At 43.0% G+C, this 20,023-nt stretch overlaps 1 protein-coding gene across 1 annotated transcript in view; it reads right to left on the bottom strand.

The window, feature by feature from the left end:
- Positions 1-1,829: 1,829 nt before the first annotated feature.
- The window catches only part of tmc3 (transmembrane channel like 3), an 81,512-nt gene continuing 63,318 nt past the window's right edge, over positions 1,830-20,023 (bottom strand). The window contains exons 16-22 of the mRNA XM_078530452.1: positions 19,703-19,831; positions 16,763-16,873; positions 16,509-16,634; positions 16,115-16,193; positions 15,966-16,008; positions 13,203-13,464; positions 1,830-2,709 (exon numbers count right to left, since the gene is read on the bottom strand). Of these exons, the coding sequence (XP_078386578.1) occupies positions 1,845-2,709; positions 13,203-13,464; positions 15,966-16,008; positions 16,115-16,193; positions 16,509-16,634; positions 16,763-16,873; positions 19,703-19,831 (1,615 nt within the window). The 3' untranslated portion in view covers positions 1,830-1,844. The remainder of the gene's footprint in view (positions 2,710-13,202; positions 13,465-15,965; positions 16,009-16,114; positions 16,194-16,508; positions 16,635-16,762; positions 16,874-19,702; positions 19,832-20,023) is intronic.

Genomic DNA, 20,023 nt, shown 5'->3' with positions numbered 1-20,023 from the left:
TGGTAATCCAGCTCCCAGCACTCTCCCAGTGTATCACGCAGCGCATGTACTGCAGGTGCCATCTAAATATGCAAATTAGCTTCTCACCTTATGGGGCGGAGTCAGCCAGCAGTCCCACCCCCCACCGTGACGCCACCCTGGTATTGTTCAAGAAACAGAAGATGACATGCTCAGTTTTTAAGGAATCCTTTTTAATCAATATTTATATCTGAACAATACTTCAGGGTCTTAGCAACACAAAATATGAGTCCTAAGGTTTCAAACATGCGGTCAAGTCAGTGATCTGTGAATACATACTGTGTGAGTTCCAGGAACAGTTGATGTGAAGGTAGAAAGATCGAGTAGTTTAACGGTACATTTTAGCTCAATTTTCAACAGACATTCTGTAAAATCAGTTTTTGTTTCATTTGTGGCCAAGTTCACATTTGAATTTAAAATAACCAAAATAAAGACAATATACACAAGCCTCAGTTAGGTTGGAATTTACCTCCTTTCACCGCTGATGGGGGGTCTAATTCTGGAATTCCCTCCCTAAAACCGTCAATCCCTCCTTCCCCCTTTAAAACCTACCTCTTGTGGACACCTGTCTTAGTATCATGGGAATGTACGAATTAGGAGGAGTAGGCCATTCGGCCCCTCGAGCCTGCTCCGCCATTCAATTAGATCATGGCTGATCACTTTGTGGCTCTGGTGTCAAATTCTGTTTCACAATTGCTCTTGTGAAACACCTTGGGATGTTTTACTAAGTTAAGGGTGCTATATAAATGCAAGTTGTTGCTGTTAAGGGGCTGTTCGGGCCAAATTTTCTGAATGAGTGCACCCAGCACAGAATCTTGCGACTGGCCACAATGCTGAGGCTCCTCACTTAAAAAGCAGTGATTAACACGAGGGTCATTTTTATTTTGTTAACTAAGGAATGACTGTTCCTTTAAAAGTCATGGACACTTGCTGATTCACAGGGATAAATCTCAATCTAACTCAGCAGATATAACCTGTGCCCCACAGTTCCGACCCCTTTACCAGTGATGTGTTTGAAGCTGAAGCTTGTCCATGGTTTTGATGGTTCTAGTTAGTTAAACAATGGGCAGCATCTCCCAATTTTGAGAAGGTTGCAGCAAATTTAACACTGGAGCAGGAGGAGGCCATTCTGCCCCTCGGGCCCGTTCCGCCATTTAATTAGATCTTGGCTGATCTATATTTTAACTCCTTTAACCTGCCTTTGATCCTGATCCCTTCATAACCTTACCCAACAAAAAGCAATCAATCTCAGTTTTGAAAACAATCCTTGAATTAGAAGTGATCGACTAAGATAGAATACTCAATTAAAAAAAATATGACAGGAGTACTATTCTGAATTCAATCATGGATCTTCTATACGACATAGATTTACACAGAGTTTGCTGCACAGAAATGGGCCATTCAGTCCACCAGGTCTATGCCAGTATTACCTGGAAAAACTCAGCAGGTCTGGCAGCATCGGTGGAGAAGAAATCAGTTGACGTTTCGAGTCCTCACGACCCAAGGGTCGTGAGGACTCGAAACGTCAACTGATTTCTTCTCCACCGATGCTGCCAGACCTGCTGAGTTTTTCCAGGTAATTCTGTTTTTGTTTTGGATTTCCAGTATCCGCAGTAGCTTTTAGCTTTTTGTTTTTAGGTCTATGCCAGTGTTTATGCTCCATACAAGTCTCCTCCCAACCCTAACCTATCGGCATATCCTTCTATTCCTTTCTCCCTCACGTACTTATCCAACTTCCCCTTAAATGCTGTGCTATTCACCTCAACTACTCTATGTGGTGGCTTGTTCGATGCTGGTTGTCCTGTTGTGTGCACAAAGGGAAGGGTCTAGACGTTTGAACATATCAGATCATTTGCCTCTGCCACATTTAGTTCAATGCTCACTCTTGACTTGGTTCTACTCAGTTTCTCATTGGACGATTTCAAGTACTTGTCCTTACTATGAATGACCTGGATGTACTGGTCGGTGCTGCTGTTTTGCTGATCGCTGCTCGATGCTATCGAAATGGAGTCCGACTCGGTCAGTGACTGGTCTGCTTTCTGCTTTGTTTTCCATTTGACGTGAGCCCCTACACTTTGGTTGGTCGGTACCGGACCTTTGCCAATCCGCTGAGCTTGCGATGACCCGGGGCCCGCATGGTCCCGCGGGGGCTCAGAGTCCTCATACTCATACCGAATCTGGGTCAGGTCCTTCCCGATCAATATTCGACTGTCCTTGCTGTCCCCGATGTAAAAGCGAGTTGGTTGGTGGAGATCATTCAGCGAGTGCGGGCGAGGTGACCTGCTAAACGTACCTTGCTCTAGCTCCTCCTCATCCTCCTCCCCTCCGCTGAAGTGTAGTTGAGGGTTTGCTCTTTGTGCTCCGTGAACTGTGTACCTTTTCATATTTCTTGGCAACATTTCCACCACCCCCCTGGGCTCATCCACCTTATAGTGCTTTGGGATTCGTGCAGCCGAGCGCATTAATCTCTTCCTTGACTCACGCTCGTTGACTAGTATGTAACGCGCCGTGTGCACTCTGCGGCCCAGAATCATCTGCGGAGCCCTTTCTGAGGGTGAATAGTGCAGTGGTCTGACGCATTTCCTAAATGGGGCATCGGGATGAATATCTTCAGGTAATTTGGTTACCCGGCTGGGGGGCAGTTTCCCTCTATAATGTCCACTTGTGGCTCCCTGTAAGCCGCCTGGATTCCTAGTTGGAGAGTCAAGATAAAGATTCAGTCAGTCATAAACTCGCAGCCAGCTAGAGATCACAAACAGAAATATTTCCCGCATCTACATTTTTTAAAAAAGCGTGTTATTAAGTCCCATTTTTCTGAGTTGTTCTTCCTGGCATGACCCCTGGATAAAATTCCTGTATCCACGAGGGGAAGGAGCTGCCATCTTTAGAGTAAAAATTACAGAGTGAGCATTGACACCATAGTGTCAGCTAATGAATTGGAGGCAGGACAGGATTTATACCAGAGTTTATTTTACAGTAAACAGAGTCTATTTTACCCAAACTGTAAACAGAGTCTATTTTATAGCAGTCACTTGGCAGTAGTACAACAAGAGCATATGACCGAAACTACAGCAGAATTTCCCAATGAAAGCAGAATCATTTCTCCAGCGAATTGCAATGAGTACAGGATACATAGTATAAGTTTTGTTTGTAAAATCAATTTCAAGCCATGGTCAACAGCAGCCTGAGAAATCATTTTTATTGCAATTTGCGTTTCTTGATTCACAGGGAATTTAACTTGAAGGCGATGAGTGTTTAACCTGTAGTTGGAAAGGGACGTTTAAACTTGAGCTTTCCATTTAATGAAGGTGATTGGGGACCTGAGCACCAGGTGCAGGCTGTGATGCATCAGATGGATTTGTTGGCAACCACTGCCAGTTCAGGAGTAATTGCTTATCTTGGTACTTCTCTTCATCATTTACACCAAAAACTAATAACACAAAGCTACACCCAAACTAAAAGGCACTCTCAACAAAGTAAAGGACTACGTCATTGGATTGGAAACAAACTCCAAAAGCAACATGAAAGCCCTGAAGATGCTGGAAAGGAATGGGTTCCCATTGCTGATCTCAATTGCAATGAGGCCTGACTATGCTGGGGTATGACCACGTCACGCTGATGACACAGCTCACCAAGTCAGTCATATCTCAGTGCAGTCTGCTTGTTAAAAGGCAGGACTATATGGGAGTCATAGTGCTCTGCTCACCATGTACTTACTGATCAACATGCACAGGGATATGGTTATCAGTTCTTTGCCGCTGTATTGAGGTAGCAATGGGGTTCATTTTCACTTTCACCTTTACAACCCGAGCAGTAAACTCGTGGAGCAGGTTGCACCCCCACTGCTCATCCCAAAATCAAGAGAATGACTACTGGTTGGGTTCTATAATGAACAGGCGATCCTCTCTTCCAGATTAGTGTCCAGGCAATAAAGGTGAGAATCAGTGCCAGAGGGACTGACGTTCGCTTTGGGCAATAGCATAAAACTGGCAATTGCTTGTTTTGAAGCCCATTAATAAGGAGACTAGGGACGGAGTGTAAAATGGGCGGCTGATTTGCTGTCAATTGTTCTGCGCTACTACCCAAGGTGAAATTCACCTCGATTGTTTCTTCACAATGATGAGGTTGAATGAAAAGTAATGTCTGGAATATCATTTACTAAACACAGGCACAATTCACCATTGTGTGCTATTCACCAAAAGCTTGGACAGCAAGATATTAAAATAAAATAGTTGCCTAGTAACTTCTAGCACCCTATAAAGCATCTACAGCACTGCAACTTTATAGAAATTATTCAGTAATATGAACTGCATGTGAAACTAGAAGAAATTTTATGCTGTTGCTTACAACTACATAAAATATTTATTTCCCTAAATGAATCACACTACAGCTCCTCGTTTCTTACATAATTTATATGTCAATGAAGTAAACTCACCCAAGGTGGCCAACAGGTCATTTTTTTCCTTTATTCTTTCAAGGGATGTGGGCGTTGCTACATTTGTTGCCCACCCCTAATTGCCCTTGAACGGAGTGACTTGTTAGGCCATTTCAGAAAGAGGTTAAGAGTCAACCCCATTACTGTGGGTCTGGAGTCACATGGAGGCCAGACCAAGTAAGGATGGCAGATTTCACAAAAAGCAGGACAAATCCAACCTGACCAATTACCGCCCCATCAGCCTACTCTCAATCATCAGTAAAAGTGATGGAAGGGGTGATCAACTGTGATATCAAGCAGCACTTGACTAGCATTAACCTGTTCACTGACGCTAAGTTTGGGATCCACCAGGGTCACTCAGCTCCTGATCTCATTACAGCCATGGTTTAAACATGGACAAAAGAGCTGAACTCCCAAGGTGAGGTGAGGGTGACTGCCCTTCACATCAAGGCAGCAATTGACTGAGTGTGGTATCAGGGAGCCCTAGCAAAACTGGAGTCAATGAGAATCAAGGGGAAAACTCTCATTGGTTGGAGTCATACCGAGCACAAAGGAAGATGGCTGTGGTTATTGGAGGTTAATTGTCTCAGGTCCAGGACATCACTGGCAGGAGTTCCTCAGGGTAGTGTTCTAGGTTCAACCATGTTCAGCTGCTTCATCAATGACCTTCCTTCCATCATAATGTCAAAAGTGGGGATGTTCGCTGATGATTGCACAAAGTTTAGCACCATTCGCGACTCCTCAGATACTGAAGCAGTCCACGCCCAAATGCAGCAAAACCTGGGCAATATCGAGGCTTGGGCTGACGTGTGGCAAGTAACATTCGTGCCACACAAGTGCCTGGCAATGACCATCTCAAACAAGAGAGAATCCTCCCTTGACATTCAATGGCATTACCATCAATGGATTTCCCCACTATCAACATTAACATCCTGGAGGTTACCATTGAACAGAAACTGAACTGGACTAGCCATATAAATACTGTGGCTACAAGAGCAGGTCATAGGCTAGGAATCGCGTGATGAGTAACCCACCTCCTGACTCCTCAAAGCCTGTCCACCATCTACAAGGCACAAGTCAGGAGTGTGATGGAATACTCTCCCCTTGCCTGGATGAATGCAGCTCCAACAACACTAAAGAAGCTCGACACCATCCAGGACAATGCAGCCCACTTGATTGGCACCCCATCCACAAAATTCACTCCCTCCACCACCAATGCACAGTGGCAGCAGTGTGTACCATCTACAAGATGCACTGCAGCAACTCACTAAGCCTCCTTAGACAGCACCTTCCAAACCCACATTTGCTACCATCTAGAAGGACAAGGGCAGCTGATATATGGGAATATTACCACCTGGAAGTTCCACTCCTTGTCATACACCATCCTGACTTGGAAATATATCGCCGTTCCTTCACTGTCACTGGGTCAAAATCCTGGAACTCCCTCCCTAACAGCACTGTGGGTGTACCTACACCACATGGACTGCAGTGGTTCAAGAAGGCAGCTCACCACCACCTTCTCAAGGGTGATCAGGGATGGGCAATAAATGCTGGCCCAGCCAGCAATATCAACATCACGTGGCTGAATAAAAAAAAAAATTTCCATCCCTAAAGGACATTAGGTTTCGAAAAAGCTGACAGGTAATCTTAAGTATAGGCCTTATGACACATAAAAATAAGGAATTAGTCCCCAAGTGCAATGGCACAAGGGCTTGGCATAATTTAAACTGTAGACACACACAATATTCAATCACTTTTATTGCAGTATGAAAGCCTAAATATTTATGAGAGCATCACTCAGAAGTGAAGGATTTATAACCATTTTCTTGTATCGGAATGTTCAAAGTCCATTTCACACTCCAATTGTTAAATAAAAATGCACAAAACATGATTTGCCAGAATGGGGTGCTGAATAATTTACTCTCACGTGAACCTGACTGACAATGATCTATTGTATGATTATTAATATCATTCGTCTCACTGCCCCTTGAATGGCAGATGCTCAGTAATGGACAGTACCTGCTCACTCTCCTATTACAGCCTCATTAAGGAAAGATTTATCTGCATCTCAAACTGAAAAGTGCTTTCAAAATTGCAGATCACAGCCAGGCACATCCCCACACACAAACAGGCTGACCACCTATATTGGATATCACAGTCATACATTACAATAACATCCAAAACATTCTGATCTCAATGTGAATCTTTAAATTAAGTAAAGCCTATGGCCCAGAGCTCCTGAGGATTGGCAATCACAGTCCGATTGCCACTCCGATCCTTTATACTTACCCTAATCTGGAGCTGCACAAGATAAATGGGTGGATAAGTGGTGTTAGGGTGGTTGTTGGGGGTGGGGTCGGGATGGTAGTTGTGGCTGGGGGCGCAATTGGCGGAGAAGGGTCAGTAGGATAGTCAAAGGGGTCAGGAGGGTAGTAGGGGTGATGCGGAGGGTCAGGATGGTGGAGGGTAGTCACGGGGTGGGGGTTGTGATCAGGGGATGGGAGGATAGTCAGGGAGCCGGGATCAGGGAAGTGCGGGGGTAGGCGGGGACTCAGGAGTTTAGTTTGGGGGGTGGTTGGGGAGTCAGTACTATGGTTACCCAGGACTTAGAAATAATTTTAATCCTTCCAATGTTTCCTGGGTAACTGTTCTGCTATGAGAGTGAACCATCCAAAGTCTCTGATTTAAATCCAGATCCCAGATGCAGGGTAATTGCCCAACTGAAGTTGAAACTTCTCATGCAGTTCTTGGTGGGGATTTCCAGGGGGTCCGCCAGCACATTGTCTGGGGTACCTATGTGGTACAACACCCCACCACCACCCCCCACCCCGGGAACAGAAGTTCTGGGTCCATTATCATTAGAACTCCCTATTTTATTTGCAAAGTATAATGTCAGCTATTCTTAAATCTACTCAGTTCATGTTTACAAAAAGAAAAAAAAATGCCACTAGTTTTGAAGAAAATGAACCTCCACATATGAGAAGGCATCAAAGCCCCTTTGGGGAAAAGGAATGGCCCAGATTCTTTTGGCCAGCGCAGAGGCAGAGATATCCGCTGCTGACTGTGTTCAAAGTGTATCTTTACCTGTAGAGTGAAAGGTTAATGGTTATGTTAATCAAACAATGATATTAACGATGAAGTAAGCATGACATCAGGGTTGGATGACCAGAAGGCTCCAAGAGAGCAAGACACAGAACAGTTTGTGTCCAGAGAACAAGGTACTTGCCATGTGGTCTTTGTAAATATTGTAAATAAATAGTATTTAGTTTTTCTTAAACTATTTCCAAGTCATTCGTAGAGTAAGTGAAACCTCATCAAAACATTAATATAAAATAAAAACAGAAAATGTTGGAAAATCTCAGCAGGTCTGGCAGCATCCGTGGAGGGAGAAACAGAGTTAACATTTCCAGTCCGTAAGGCTTAAGAGTCATATGGACTTGAGACGCTAACTCTGTTTCTCTCTCCACAGATGTTGCCGGACCTGCTGAGTTTTCCCAGCATTTTCTGTTTTTATTTCAGATTTCCAGCATCCGCAGTATTTCGCTTTTATCTCATCAGCACCTCACCTGTTTATGCTGGAGCAGCTGGAACTTTCTCTCCCGGCTGGAGCATGAACCATTGAAGGGATTCACAAGGCCAGTGGTGAGGTGCAGGTGTGTTGGGGGTGCCCTCCTTGAGACCATTGGAGGAAGGCATGACCCTCGAGGTTCAGCATTGCCCCAGTGTTCTGGTAGGTGTTGTACTTAATGTTTTTTTGTCCTCAATTGCTTACAGTTGTTTTCAAGTGCTTTTAAAGGGCTATTAATTGCATTCCAGTTTTTGTGTTTACATACGTGCTTTTAGGGGCTTTAGTGTTTAAAGCTTTTTGCAAGCGCTTTCAATGTTTCCTTTATTCAACTTTTAATTCGAGTCGGCCCCTCTCCCATCCTCAGCAACCTGGCTCTGCTCACCACTCCCACCCCCTCCTGCACCCAACCCCTAATAAAGCTGCATCTAATTCTCTCTCTTAAATAGAAACATAGAAAATAGGAGCAGAAGCGGGTCATTTGGCCCTTCGAGCCTGCTCCGCCATTCAATATGATCATGGCTGATTATCTATCTCAACGTCTGTGCTCTCCCCATACCCCTTGGCGCCTTTAGAGTCCAGAAATCTATCTATTTCCTTCTTAAATATTGTTATGATCCCCAGCTGAGGTTACCCCCCACCCCAGACAAGCGTGATCCCAGTTCTGAAGAAGTCATATGGACTTGAAATGTTAACGGTTTTCTTTCTCTCCACAGATGCTGGTGGACCTGCTGAGATTTTCCAGCATTTTCTGTTTTTGTCCCACACTGGAACCCAGCTTGATAGATATTAACTTTTATTTTGTTTGTTTAAATACGTGGAGAATAGTTACTGAACAGAGTCACAGGAGTCATCCGGTGAACTTTTTACAAAACAATAAAGCATTTATTCAACAAGAAAAGATGAACTATATTACAATACTCCTTCACCCACAATTAAACCTTTACAGATATATACAGATTTGTAAGGATAACACAAGTCACAAAAGCTATCTTATACTTTAATGTACACAGTAAGTACCCAGTCCATATAAACCTATGGCACCCTGCGGTCAGACACACCACATTCTGACCTCAAGTGACAGATGCTACCTCAACCAGGTGCTATGGATCTCTTCCAACTCCCCCCAGACGCTTGTCACACCGTGAGCCAACCAGTCTCACTGAATTCCGTCCTTCACATGAGGGTTTCCAATCTCCATTCTCCAAGACCTCACCATGGAATCTTCTCCCAAATTGATGTTTTCTCTCAGGCACCTTCCACAAGGGTTCACCTCCAGGGTTTCGAACTCTCCTTCTGATGTTCCTCTTCCCTGACTTACCACATGTATTCAAGCTGAATTCCATGCACTCTCTCTCACTGACTCAGCCTTACCAGCACACCACTGCTTCACATGCCCATAGCAAAGAATTACAGACCTTCAGTTGTCTCTTTGAACCTTCTTGCTTCTTACAAGCTGTTCTCACTTTAAATGTGAATCTTGGAGCCTTTCTCTCTGCCCCTCACTCTTAACTTCACTTTTCCCAGCTTCCTGTCCTTCCTTTGACTCCAAGGTCTCCTTTGGACTTTCCCCTCTTCCATTCTCCTGGTGTTTTGGGGTTTTTCTTCGCTTGGGACCCTTTTGTTCTTTTGGGAAAGATGCAGTTCCCTCTCCCAGTGTCCAGTCTCTCTGGTCCTGGCTTCAACTGAACTTAAAACTGCTGTTTCATTAGTTCTGTGTGTATGTCTATTGGATGAACCTGCCTACCTGGCCCCACTGTTGCTAGGCAACAGCACTATTCCTTTCCATTTCTACTCTCATTAGAAATGCAAGCAACCTTTTAAAGTGAACCTAAAACTCCATTTGATCTTTAACACACAAATACAGAAATACAAATCAAACGTAAACTTCAAAGCTAAAACTCATTCCCAACACCCACAAATACCAATATAACTTACTGAAACTATCTCTATTTCCTAACAGATATATTCAGTGACTTGGCCTCTATAGCCTTCTGTAGTAGAGAATTCCATAGGTTCACCATCCTCTGAGTGAAGAAGTTTCTCCTCATGTCAATCCGAAATTGTCTACCCTGTATCCTTGTTCTAGATCCCCCAGCCAGAGGAAATATCATCCCTGCATCCTGTCTGTCCATCCCTGTCAGAAGTTTATACCTTTCAATGAGATCTCCTCTCATTCTTCTAAACTCCAGTGAATACAGGCCTAGCCGGCCCAATCTCTCCTCATACAACAATCCTGCCATCCCAGGAATCAGTCTGGTGAACCTTTGCTGTACTCCCTCCATAGCAACTTTATCCTTTCTTAGGTAAGGAGACCAAAACTGCACACAATACTCCAGGTGTGGTCTCATCAAGGCCCTGTACAGCTGCAGTAAGACATCCTTGCTCAAGTACTCAAGTCCTCTTGCAATGAAGGCCAACATACCATTCGCCTTCTTAACTGCTTGCTGCACCTGCATGCTTGCTTTCAGTGATTGGTGTACAAGAACACCCAGGTCCCTTTGTAGATTAACATTTCACCATTTGAATAATACTCTGCGATTCTATTTTTCCTACTGAAGTGGACAACTTCACACTTATCCATGTTAAACTGCATCTGCCATATATTTGCCCACTCACTCAACCTGTCTAAATTGCCTTGAAGCCTCTTAACACCCTCCTCATCGCTCATACTCCCACCAAGTTTTGTGTCATCAGCAAATTTGGAAATATTACATTTGATTCCCTCATCCAAATCATTGATATATATTGTGAATAGTTGTGGCTCAAGCACTGACCCCTGCGGTACCCCGCTAGGCACCACCTGCCACTCCGAAAAAGACCCATTTATTCCTACTCCCTGTTTCCTGTCTGCTAACCAATTCTCAATCCATTGCTAATATATTACCTCCAATCCCATATGTTTTAATTTTACACACTAGTCTCTTATGTGGGACTTTATCAAAAGCTTTCTGAAAATCCAAATACACCACATCCACTGGTTCTCCCTTATCTATTCTGCTAGTTACGCCCTCAAAAAGCTCCGGTAGGTTTGTGAAACATGATTTTCCCTTTCATAAATCCATGTTGACTTTGTCTAATCCTATTGATATTTTCTGAGTGTCCTGTTGTCACATCCTTTATAACAGACTGTAGCATTTTCCCTACTACTGATATGAGGCTAACTGGTTTGTAATTCACTGTTTTTTTGCTCCTTCCTTTTTTTAAATAGTGGGGGTTACATTTGCCACCTTCCAATCTGCCAGGACTGTTCCAGAATCTACAGAATTTTGGAAGATGACAACCAATGCATCCACTATTTCCACGGCCACCTCCTTTAGTACCCTGGGATATAGATTATCGGATCCTAGGGATTTATCGGCTTTCAGCCCCATTAATTTCTCCAGCACCTTTAGTAGTACTAATTTCCTTCAATTCCTCCTTCTCACTAGGCCCTTGGTTCCCTAGCATTCCTGGGAAGCTATTTGTGTCTTCCTCCGTGAAGAGAGGACTAGTTGTTTAATTGCTCTGCCATTTCCTTGTTCTCCATTATAAATTCTCCCATTTCAGACTTAAGGAACCTACATTTGTCTTTACTAATACTTTTCTTTTTACATACTTAAATACCTCATGGAATACCCTTTAAATTGAAGGAAAAATAATAATTATGTTCTATTACACTATCCTCGTCGATGGGTCATTTTCCGTTTGCCTTTACGGAAATTAATTTGAAGAAACCTGATGCGTAACCTAACCAGTGAAATTTCAAGTGTATTTTGGGTGAAATTTCCTGATTGGACCCAGAGCAGAAGCTTTACTCCATTCTCACCTTGCGTCGTAGGCTGGAAAAGCTAAAGTTAATTTTTTATGATCAGTGACATTGTAGGCTCGGTCCAAATATCTGACCACACCGGCAGCAGTCTGCATCTTATATCACAGTTGTAAGAAAAGGCACAGGATAGTCCTTTCGCGTAACGACATCTAGCGCCTAATTGCAAACTCCAAGGTGCAGTTGTACTCGAAGGGAATAAGGGCTGGAGGCAGGAGTAGACCAATTTGGCCTTAATTTTCTAACTTGCGCTTCCTGTGGATGCAGTTTCCCACTGGAAGCATGAGATTCTTCAGCCCCTCCTTGATCCAGTGGCTTTTCCTGGTTTAATGTTCATGCGTAGGACAAAATCCTAGGCTATTTTAATATTCGAAGACTTCATCATGCTCCCTTCACCCTCCTTTGCTTCAAACACGAAAAGCCTACCTCTGCCAACTTCTGCTCATTATGTTTATTGACCCTTTGTAGATTTGGCTGATTTGGGTGCTGGATTCCCAGGGTGATTAATGTCGATTATTAATTCCACCAACTGCCTCTACCCTGCCTTAGCTCATCTGCTGCTGAAAACCTCATCCATGCCGTTGTTACCTTTAGACTTGACTATTCCAATTTTATTCCAATGCTATTCCTGGTTGGCGTTCCACCTTGCACCTTATGTAAACTTGAGTTCATCCAAAACTCTGCTGCCTGTATCTCACACCAAGTCCTGTTCATCCATTACCTCTGGGCTTGCTGACCTACATTGTTTTCAGAATCTCCATGGTCTTACTTCTCCTCATCCCTGTAGCACCCTCCAACCCCATACAACCCTCTGAGTTCTCTGCACTTTTCCAATTTGGGCCTCTTGCATTAACGTTTCATTGCTCCATTGTTTAGCTGTCTGGGTCCCAAGGTCTGGAATTTCCTCCCTATACCTCTCCTTTCCTTTACCCCTCTCTCCTCCTTTAAGACATTCCCTAAAGCCTACCCTTCATACCAAGCTTTTGATCACCTGTCCCTAATATTTCCCCTATGTAGCTAGGCGTCAGATTTTGTTTGCTAATTACTCCTATGAAGTGTCTTGGGACTGGAGGGGGTAATCCCGCACTCTCAGTGGGGAAGCCATGGAGAAAGGGAACGGGGATCAGAGACAGGCTATAATGTAACAGCCCTGATTCTCCATTCCTCACTCCTAGTCAATGCAGTTCCCCATGGTGAGATTATGATTGGGAAATTCACTCTTAGCTCATTTATCAAGGAGTTGCCACAAAAACTATGGCCGGTTTACAATGAATCTTCATAAAAGACATTTTGGAACATAGATTTTTTTTTATCATGGCTTAGCAATTTAGAGTAATTAGTAATTTAGAGACAGAGGAATCAAACGGAGATCTGACCTCTGGAAGGCGTGTTCACGCCTGTGTTTTTGTGCAGCAGTTGTAGATGGGTTTTCAGGTAGGTTGGGAACCCGAGTAACATCAACAGCATGAGCCACCTGTTGTGAAATGCTCTGAATGCGACTCCCTGCACTGAGCGGGGAGTCAAAATTCGTTACGCTTCCGTTCCTCCGAGGTGAAGACTGAAGCGAGGATTCCTGGCTGGTGACATTGCTCTCGTGCTCAGTTTTCTTGTCACCGTCCTCCAGATGTTGGAATCGTGCTGAAAAAAGGGAAATTTCCCGAAATTAAATCACCGCATGTTATTCATTTTTTTTCCAATCTTTGCCCTGGATAAGGACAAGGGCAGTTTTGTGAGCTGATCTGATGAAATAGTTTGAACGTGTGCAGCCCTCCTGCCCCCAGAAGCTGGTATCCAAAATCTAGACATTGGCTGTACACAATTTTCTGTCGACATATAAATAATAATTAAGCTTTGGAAAATTTGATAGGTAGAATAAAGAAAGGAGGTTTTGGTGTAATCCTGTCTCGCTGGAATTTCTGCTTCTCTTGCCGTTCACCCACTAAAGGCATTTTTCTATAGAAACTGCTAGACAAGAAACGACCAAGGTTGGGATTTTCTGGCCCTGTTGTGGTGGGACCTACTGTGGGAGAATCGGCAGCCCAGCCAAAAGCCCATTAAGAACTGGAAGATCTTGGCGGTGGCTGGGGCCAAAAGATCCTGCCCCAAGATTTCACTGACCGTCCTGATAGTCGCTTAATAAAACAATAATGGAGTTGTTGACCAATTATGGCAATCAATCTCTATCCATTGGTCTACAACAGATCTAGGCAAAACCCCTGTGGTGGAAAGCTTTGGAAACCATAGATCCAAAGCTCCCCCCCCAAACACGCCATAGTCGCCACACGCCATGTCTCAAGTTACTCAAATACTGTAACCTGGAATACTATTTTCTAAAATAAATCTGTCTAATTTGCATTGAATGAGTCAATACGAGCTGCATCCAATGTCTCCCTAGTTAGAACCCGCTCCATAGATCCACCACTCACTCACTGAAATATTGTTGCCGAAGATTAGTTTTGAATTTACCCTTCTTGAAGAGTAGGCTATGTCCTATGTTGTTAGTGTTCACTGTAACTCCAGCTGTTTGATTAGATCAGCCAATCACTGGGACATACAGCCTATGAGGCAGGCAGAAGGAATGTTTGGACTGATGGCAGCATCCTGTTAGTGAAAAATACCACTCACATAGCCACTGAACAGTAGCACCATGAAACGGCTCCCTTAACCTTTTGTTCAAATTTTTGAGATATTTTGCTTTTCCAATACCTCGAATTGTCCTCAAATTATCTACATGCTGTGATAGCTGAGGCCATTATGAATGCTTGACAAAGTTCCAAAAGCTCCAAAACCACTTATTTCAGCAGCGGGCTGTGTTCACAGTTGGATTAACAGTTCTAAGAGGGTATTAAAGAATTATCTGTCTTTGTGGTAGTGAAGTAGATGTTTCTTCTATAACAGATTAACCAGCTGAGGGGATTTAAATTTTTGATTGACTTTTATGAACAGAAGTTTTTTTCAGCTTGAAGCGTTTGAAGTGTGTTTTTTAATGACACTTCAATTAGATTGTTAGAAGTTTAATTTTTTTTCATCTCCCATTCAAGGACATGGTTCCTGAGGTCTTCCCATTTTTTATATGCTGGGTGAATAGCTATAGGGGATACATGGGGGAATGGAGATGGCATGGAGGATAAATGGGGGTATGGAATTGATATGGGTAAAATGAGGGGGCATGGAGATTGTGAGGGGGAATGGAAATTCATTGGGGCATATGAGGGGGTATAGGGTGGCATGGGGAATATGAGGGAGCATGGAGGTGGCAGGGGAATGGGGGCCATGGAGAATATGGGGGCGTGGAAGGGCATGGGGGCATGGAGGTGACATAGGAAAAATGAGGGGGAATGGAGGGGACATGTTGGGTAGATGGAGGGTCAGGAGTGAGGGTTAGAAGACCTGACATTCATCATTAAAACTGGGTTGATGTCCCAGAATAATGGGGGTGGGCGTTCTAGCCTGCCGACCTTAATATCTGCTCACCCCTGCTGCTGTCTCGGGCCTGCCTCCTGAGGTGGTGGGCCTGATTCCATTTCACCCTTGTCGCTCTAGAACGGAAATATGGCGGGTGGGGCGGGGGTGGAGGTATCTTTTCAAAAGAGACACGACTGCTGGGTCGAGAAGTTTCCTGAATCAACCTTCCTGCCTCCTCCACGAGAATCCGGCCCAAAAGTTAGGACTGATGCTGATGCTCCAACACATGTTGGCACATTCGCAAAGAACGGGGATAAAATGGGTAAGAAGTAATTCATTTTATACCTATTTTTGACTGGGCAGATCCGAGACTTCCAGTAATAAGACTGGGTCTGGGATAGGGTCTTTACAATGTTTTTCTGATTTTCCTAACTACCCTTCCAATGAACAATCACATTCACATGGTCCAGGCCTCTAATTTTCCTGAGTCATATAATCAGGAGCTCCATTCCCCTGAATAAACAGCGAGATATCTGGAGAGTCATCTCTCAACTGGAAAGTGTTCAAGTTCCATTGCAACTCTGAGCACTAACAATTACATACCGATACTGATAACAGGTTTGACAGAAAAATATAAGCAGGACTTCTATGCAATGTGATTTCTCCTCAGTTTAACGTATTGCATGAAATAACATGAGCGATTTGTTAGATATGAAATGAGGAAACTCTCCTACCAACTGCCATCTGGAATACTTTCTTTTTATCTTCTGTTCTTTCCTGCGGATAGAAAGGACACAAATATTTACATGACTTTTCTGTTCTAGTGAGATTGCCATGTGCGAGAGAATCTCAAAGTTTTCTAAAGGTCAAATATAATACGTACAACTTGGAGCTGCATCCTGAGCTGATTATTGGTAAATTTTAGTGAGCGTGCAATTGACTGGAGATAATATATCAGCATACTAGAAGGGGAGAAGGAGCCCAACAATTAGCAGGATTATATACAATGTATTTTAATAATATATGCATAATACACACACAGATATATAATACACATAATGTATACAAACTTTTCTCTACGTCTCAAAGTTGAATGAATTTACGTTAGTGTAATATGTAAGGATTAGCTCTTTGCTAGGTTGTAGTGTAGCTACATTGTATGTAAACATGTCTTGGTCACTCCTGTTGTACTTGTGCACATAAGACAATAAATACAGTGAAGCTTATGACTTCTAAAAACCATAAATACAGTCACACACTGCTGTGTTTGTACTTACAAAAGTAGCAGCAAGGCAGGAAGAGCCACCACAGGGCTGGTGACATAACTCAGCACTGTGTTGAACCAGACAGGGAAATCACTGACTATCGTCTCAGACACAATGTCATAAATTTTATCTTGACCGCTGTTTAAGAGGAAGAATAAAATCTGGATTACCATTGCTGTGATGCTGCTTCAATAAACAGGGCTTCTGTTCTATCATTGACAAATAAGATTTTTTTTTTGTGAAGACTTGGTATTAAAGACCATTACCTAAATGGCCCACAAGTTGGAGATGGCCGATATCTTGCTATAGCGAAGACAGTTGGTAACATACACAAGAAGAGCATGAACAGGGTCATGGCTAGATAGAAATTATTTGACCTGGGAAGGAAACAAAACACAATACCATCTGGTTTATCATCACCGACAGCAAAATGGAGTAATAATGTGAAGACTCCACTCTCGTGGATTATAACTCAATTATAACATGAGTTGAAGGATTGGGTGGGAAAGTCAATGCCTTTGGTTCAAACCACTCCTGATTTTCAAGCAAATAAAATCTTTCTTAAATTTGTGAGTAAAGTAATGCAAATGTTTGAAATCTGAAAAAAAAATTGCTGGTAATGTTCTGGTGGCATCTATGGAGCGAGAGAGTTTAAGTTTCACCTTGGTATTCTTTCATCAGAATAAAGATTTTCCACCTCCACTCTCCATTCTCCACTGTCCAGGGCTGAGGCTGTACGCTCAGAGTGTAGGCCTGATGAATTCATCCTCTTGAATCATTCTCAGTGAGCTACACAATAGCCAAAGCACTCAGTACTCACTTATTTAATCAAAATTGGTGGCCAGGAGCCTTCACGGCTTTGTCCCAGTAAGAACTTTGGGTAAATGATCATCCTTACTGTGGATGGAAGCAGCCTATTTAATTTAGGCTGTGAACACAGAGGCGGAGAAAAGAGCCTCAAGGTAAAACATACGATATTACAGTGCAGAAGGAGGCCATTCAGCCTATTGTGCCTGTGCCAGCTCTTTGAAAGAACCATCCAATTAGTCCCAGTCCCCCATTGTTTATATATAGTTCTGTTTTTTTCCCTTTTCCAACATGTATCCAATTCCCTCTTGAATGTTACCTTTGAATCTGCTTCCACCATCCATTCAGGTAGTGCATTCCAGATCTTAACAACTCACTGTGTAAAATAATTTCCCCTTATCTCTCCTTTGACCTTTTGGCAATTTTCTCAAATATGTTTCCTCTAGTTACCAACCCTTTATGAGGCAAGTTGAATAAGCTCTTAGCAAAAGCAACTGATATTCCATTAATTAATTCTCTCAAAAGTAGAGCTGGGTAAATACTTGGTTTACACCTGAATGGAGGAGGCACAGAACCAACCTACTCCTTAAATCCAAGCTTGCTGCTGTAAACCTCACCTGTGTCTTTGTTTCCTCTTGATTTGACTATTCCAATACACTGCTGACCACTTCCTACCCTCTCTAAATTTAAGGTCACCCAGAACTCTTCAACCCATACCCAACTCCCATCCTTTCATCCCTGTGCTCACTGGCCTACATTGTTTCCCAATATGACAATACCTCAATTTTAAAATTCTTATCCTTGTTTTCAAATCCCTCCATGGCCTTGTCCCTCTCCTTAAGCTCCACAACCCTCTGAGATATCTGCACTCCTCTAATTCTGACCTCTTGAGCATCCCCGATTTTAATTGCTCCACCACTTTTGGCTGCCTGGGCCCCTGGCTCCGGAATTAGCCTCCCTACCTCTTGTTCCTCCTTTAAGACGCTCCTTAAAAATGACCTCTCAGACCAAGCCTTTAGCCATCTGCTCTAAAATCTCCTTTCGTGGCTTAGTGCTCCTGTGTAGGGCCTTGGGACATTTATTACATTAAAGATGCTATCTAAGCACAAGTTGTTGTAGTTGTATTTTGTAGTAATTGAATCAACTCAGGGAAAGTGCTGTAAGATGCTCAAGTATCATCTCTAGCTTACTTTGATTCTCATCAGTGGCTACTTACAGATGGGCCTAAAAGCATCTTCTTCCGGTACCTCCCTATAGGACAGCCAAAACAAAAATGAAAATACCTGGAAAAACTCAGCGTGCTGAGTTTTTCCAGGTATTTTTGTTTTTGTTTTGGATTTCCAGCATCCGCAGTTTTTTGCTTTTATCCCTATAGGACAGGCTGTTTACCTCACTCAGTCTAACGTTTCAATGCCACCTGTCTTCAAGTTGGATGGCATCTTTTGCAAATCTTGCCCCGTGACCTCTGTATTCTCTCTGCATTTTTGAAATCACAACCATGTGCTGTTCATACCAGCTGTAAATGGGATGGTGAATGAAACTTTAAATGTCTTTGCAGTTTAAGTGGCCGATTAATTGATGAACTGTGATCTTGAAGGTGCTTTTCCCTTGGCCGCTCACTTGTGCTTTATTTTTTAGCTCTATTCTGCCCAGGCTCCAGAACTAAGGGGTAAAAATGGATAAAAGTGTTACTTCCCTTTTGACTCGTGTGTGACAGAAATAATTTCACTCCCCTCAGCCCCCAGTGTTGTGCTCTAATGTTTGTGTCCATTTATTAATAATTTATAATTTAGTTACTAATAACTGGAGGTTAGCTGACAGAGAGTTTAACAGTAGCAGATTGCTCATCCAAAAAGATATTTTCAGTACCACTGCGCATAGCAAAATCTCTGGAAGTGAATCCATGTTCTGGAGTTCTCAACCACTGAGCCCTGCTCCAGAATATTTGGGACCACGGGATTGTAATTCCACCACTGATCTAAACTCCTCACAAGCACAATCTCTCTGTCAGGATGTGGGATCGGGGAATCACCCAGACACATTTTCAACTCTGAAACTCTTAGAAGAAAAAACTGAAAACATGAAAATCCAGGTGATTCAAGTGAGTACATAGTCTTCCGACAAGAGAAATAAGAAGCACAGTTGAGAGACATCCGTACTAATTACATGGAGCCGAAGGAATGATATAATTAGGATGTTACTTCAACAAGGGTTTTTAATTTAACAAACATGCATCACTCAGAGCATGATTGATCATACATTGTCACAAGCATTTTATTGTTCTAATTCAGCCAATGGTTTCTTAATACCTTCTAATTATGTTCAATATTGAGCTAAGTAACCATGTCCATCACAACTCATTCACCGTGAACATGAGGCTATTTATATGGTGCACTCACCTTGAAGCTCGGAATACCTGCTGATGTGGAACATTGCAAGTTAAGACTGCCCAGCTCCTTAAGTACATGAGGCCAATCAGTTTGAGAACGTTGAATGCCGGAAGACATGGTGAGAAGAAAGCACCCATCCTAAAGATTGAAGACAAAAAGAAAAAACAGGAAAAACTGGAGATCTGAAGTAAAGATGTGCTGGAAATGTGCAGCATCTGTGAAGATGAAGGATAGGTTATTATTGTGCTGGGAGTTAGACCCTTCTTCAGAAGGAAGGTGCTGCACCCAAAATATTAACCAGTCTTTTCCCAAATGCTGACTGACCAGCTG

Source organism: Cetorhinus maximus, chromosome 26 (genome assembly GCF_964194155.1).
Source record: "Cetorhinus maximus chromosome 26, sCetMax3.hap1.1, whole genome shotgun sequence".
NCBI classification, from domain to species: Eukaryota; Metazoa; Chordata; class Chondrichthyes; order Lamniformes; family Cetorhinidae; genus Cetorhinus; species Cetorhinus maximus.
This window is presented reverse-complemented; position numbering and strand designations above follow the sequence as displayed.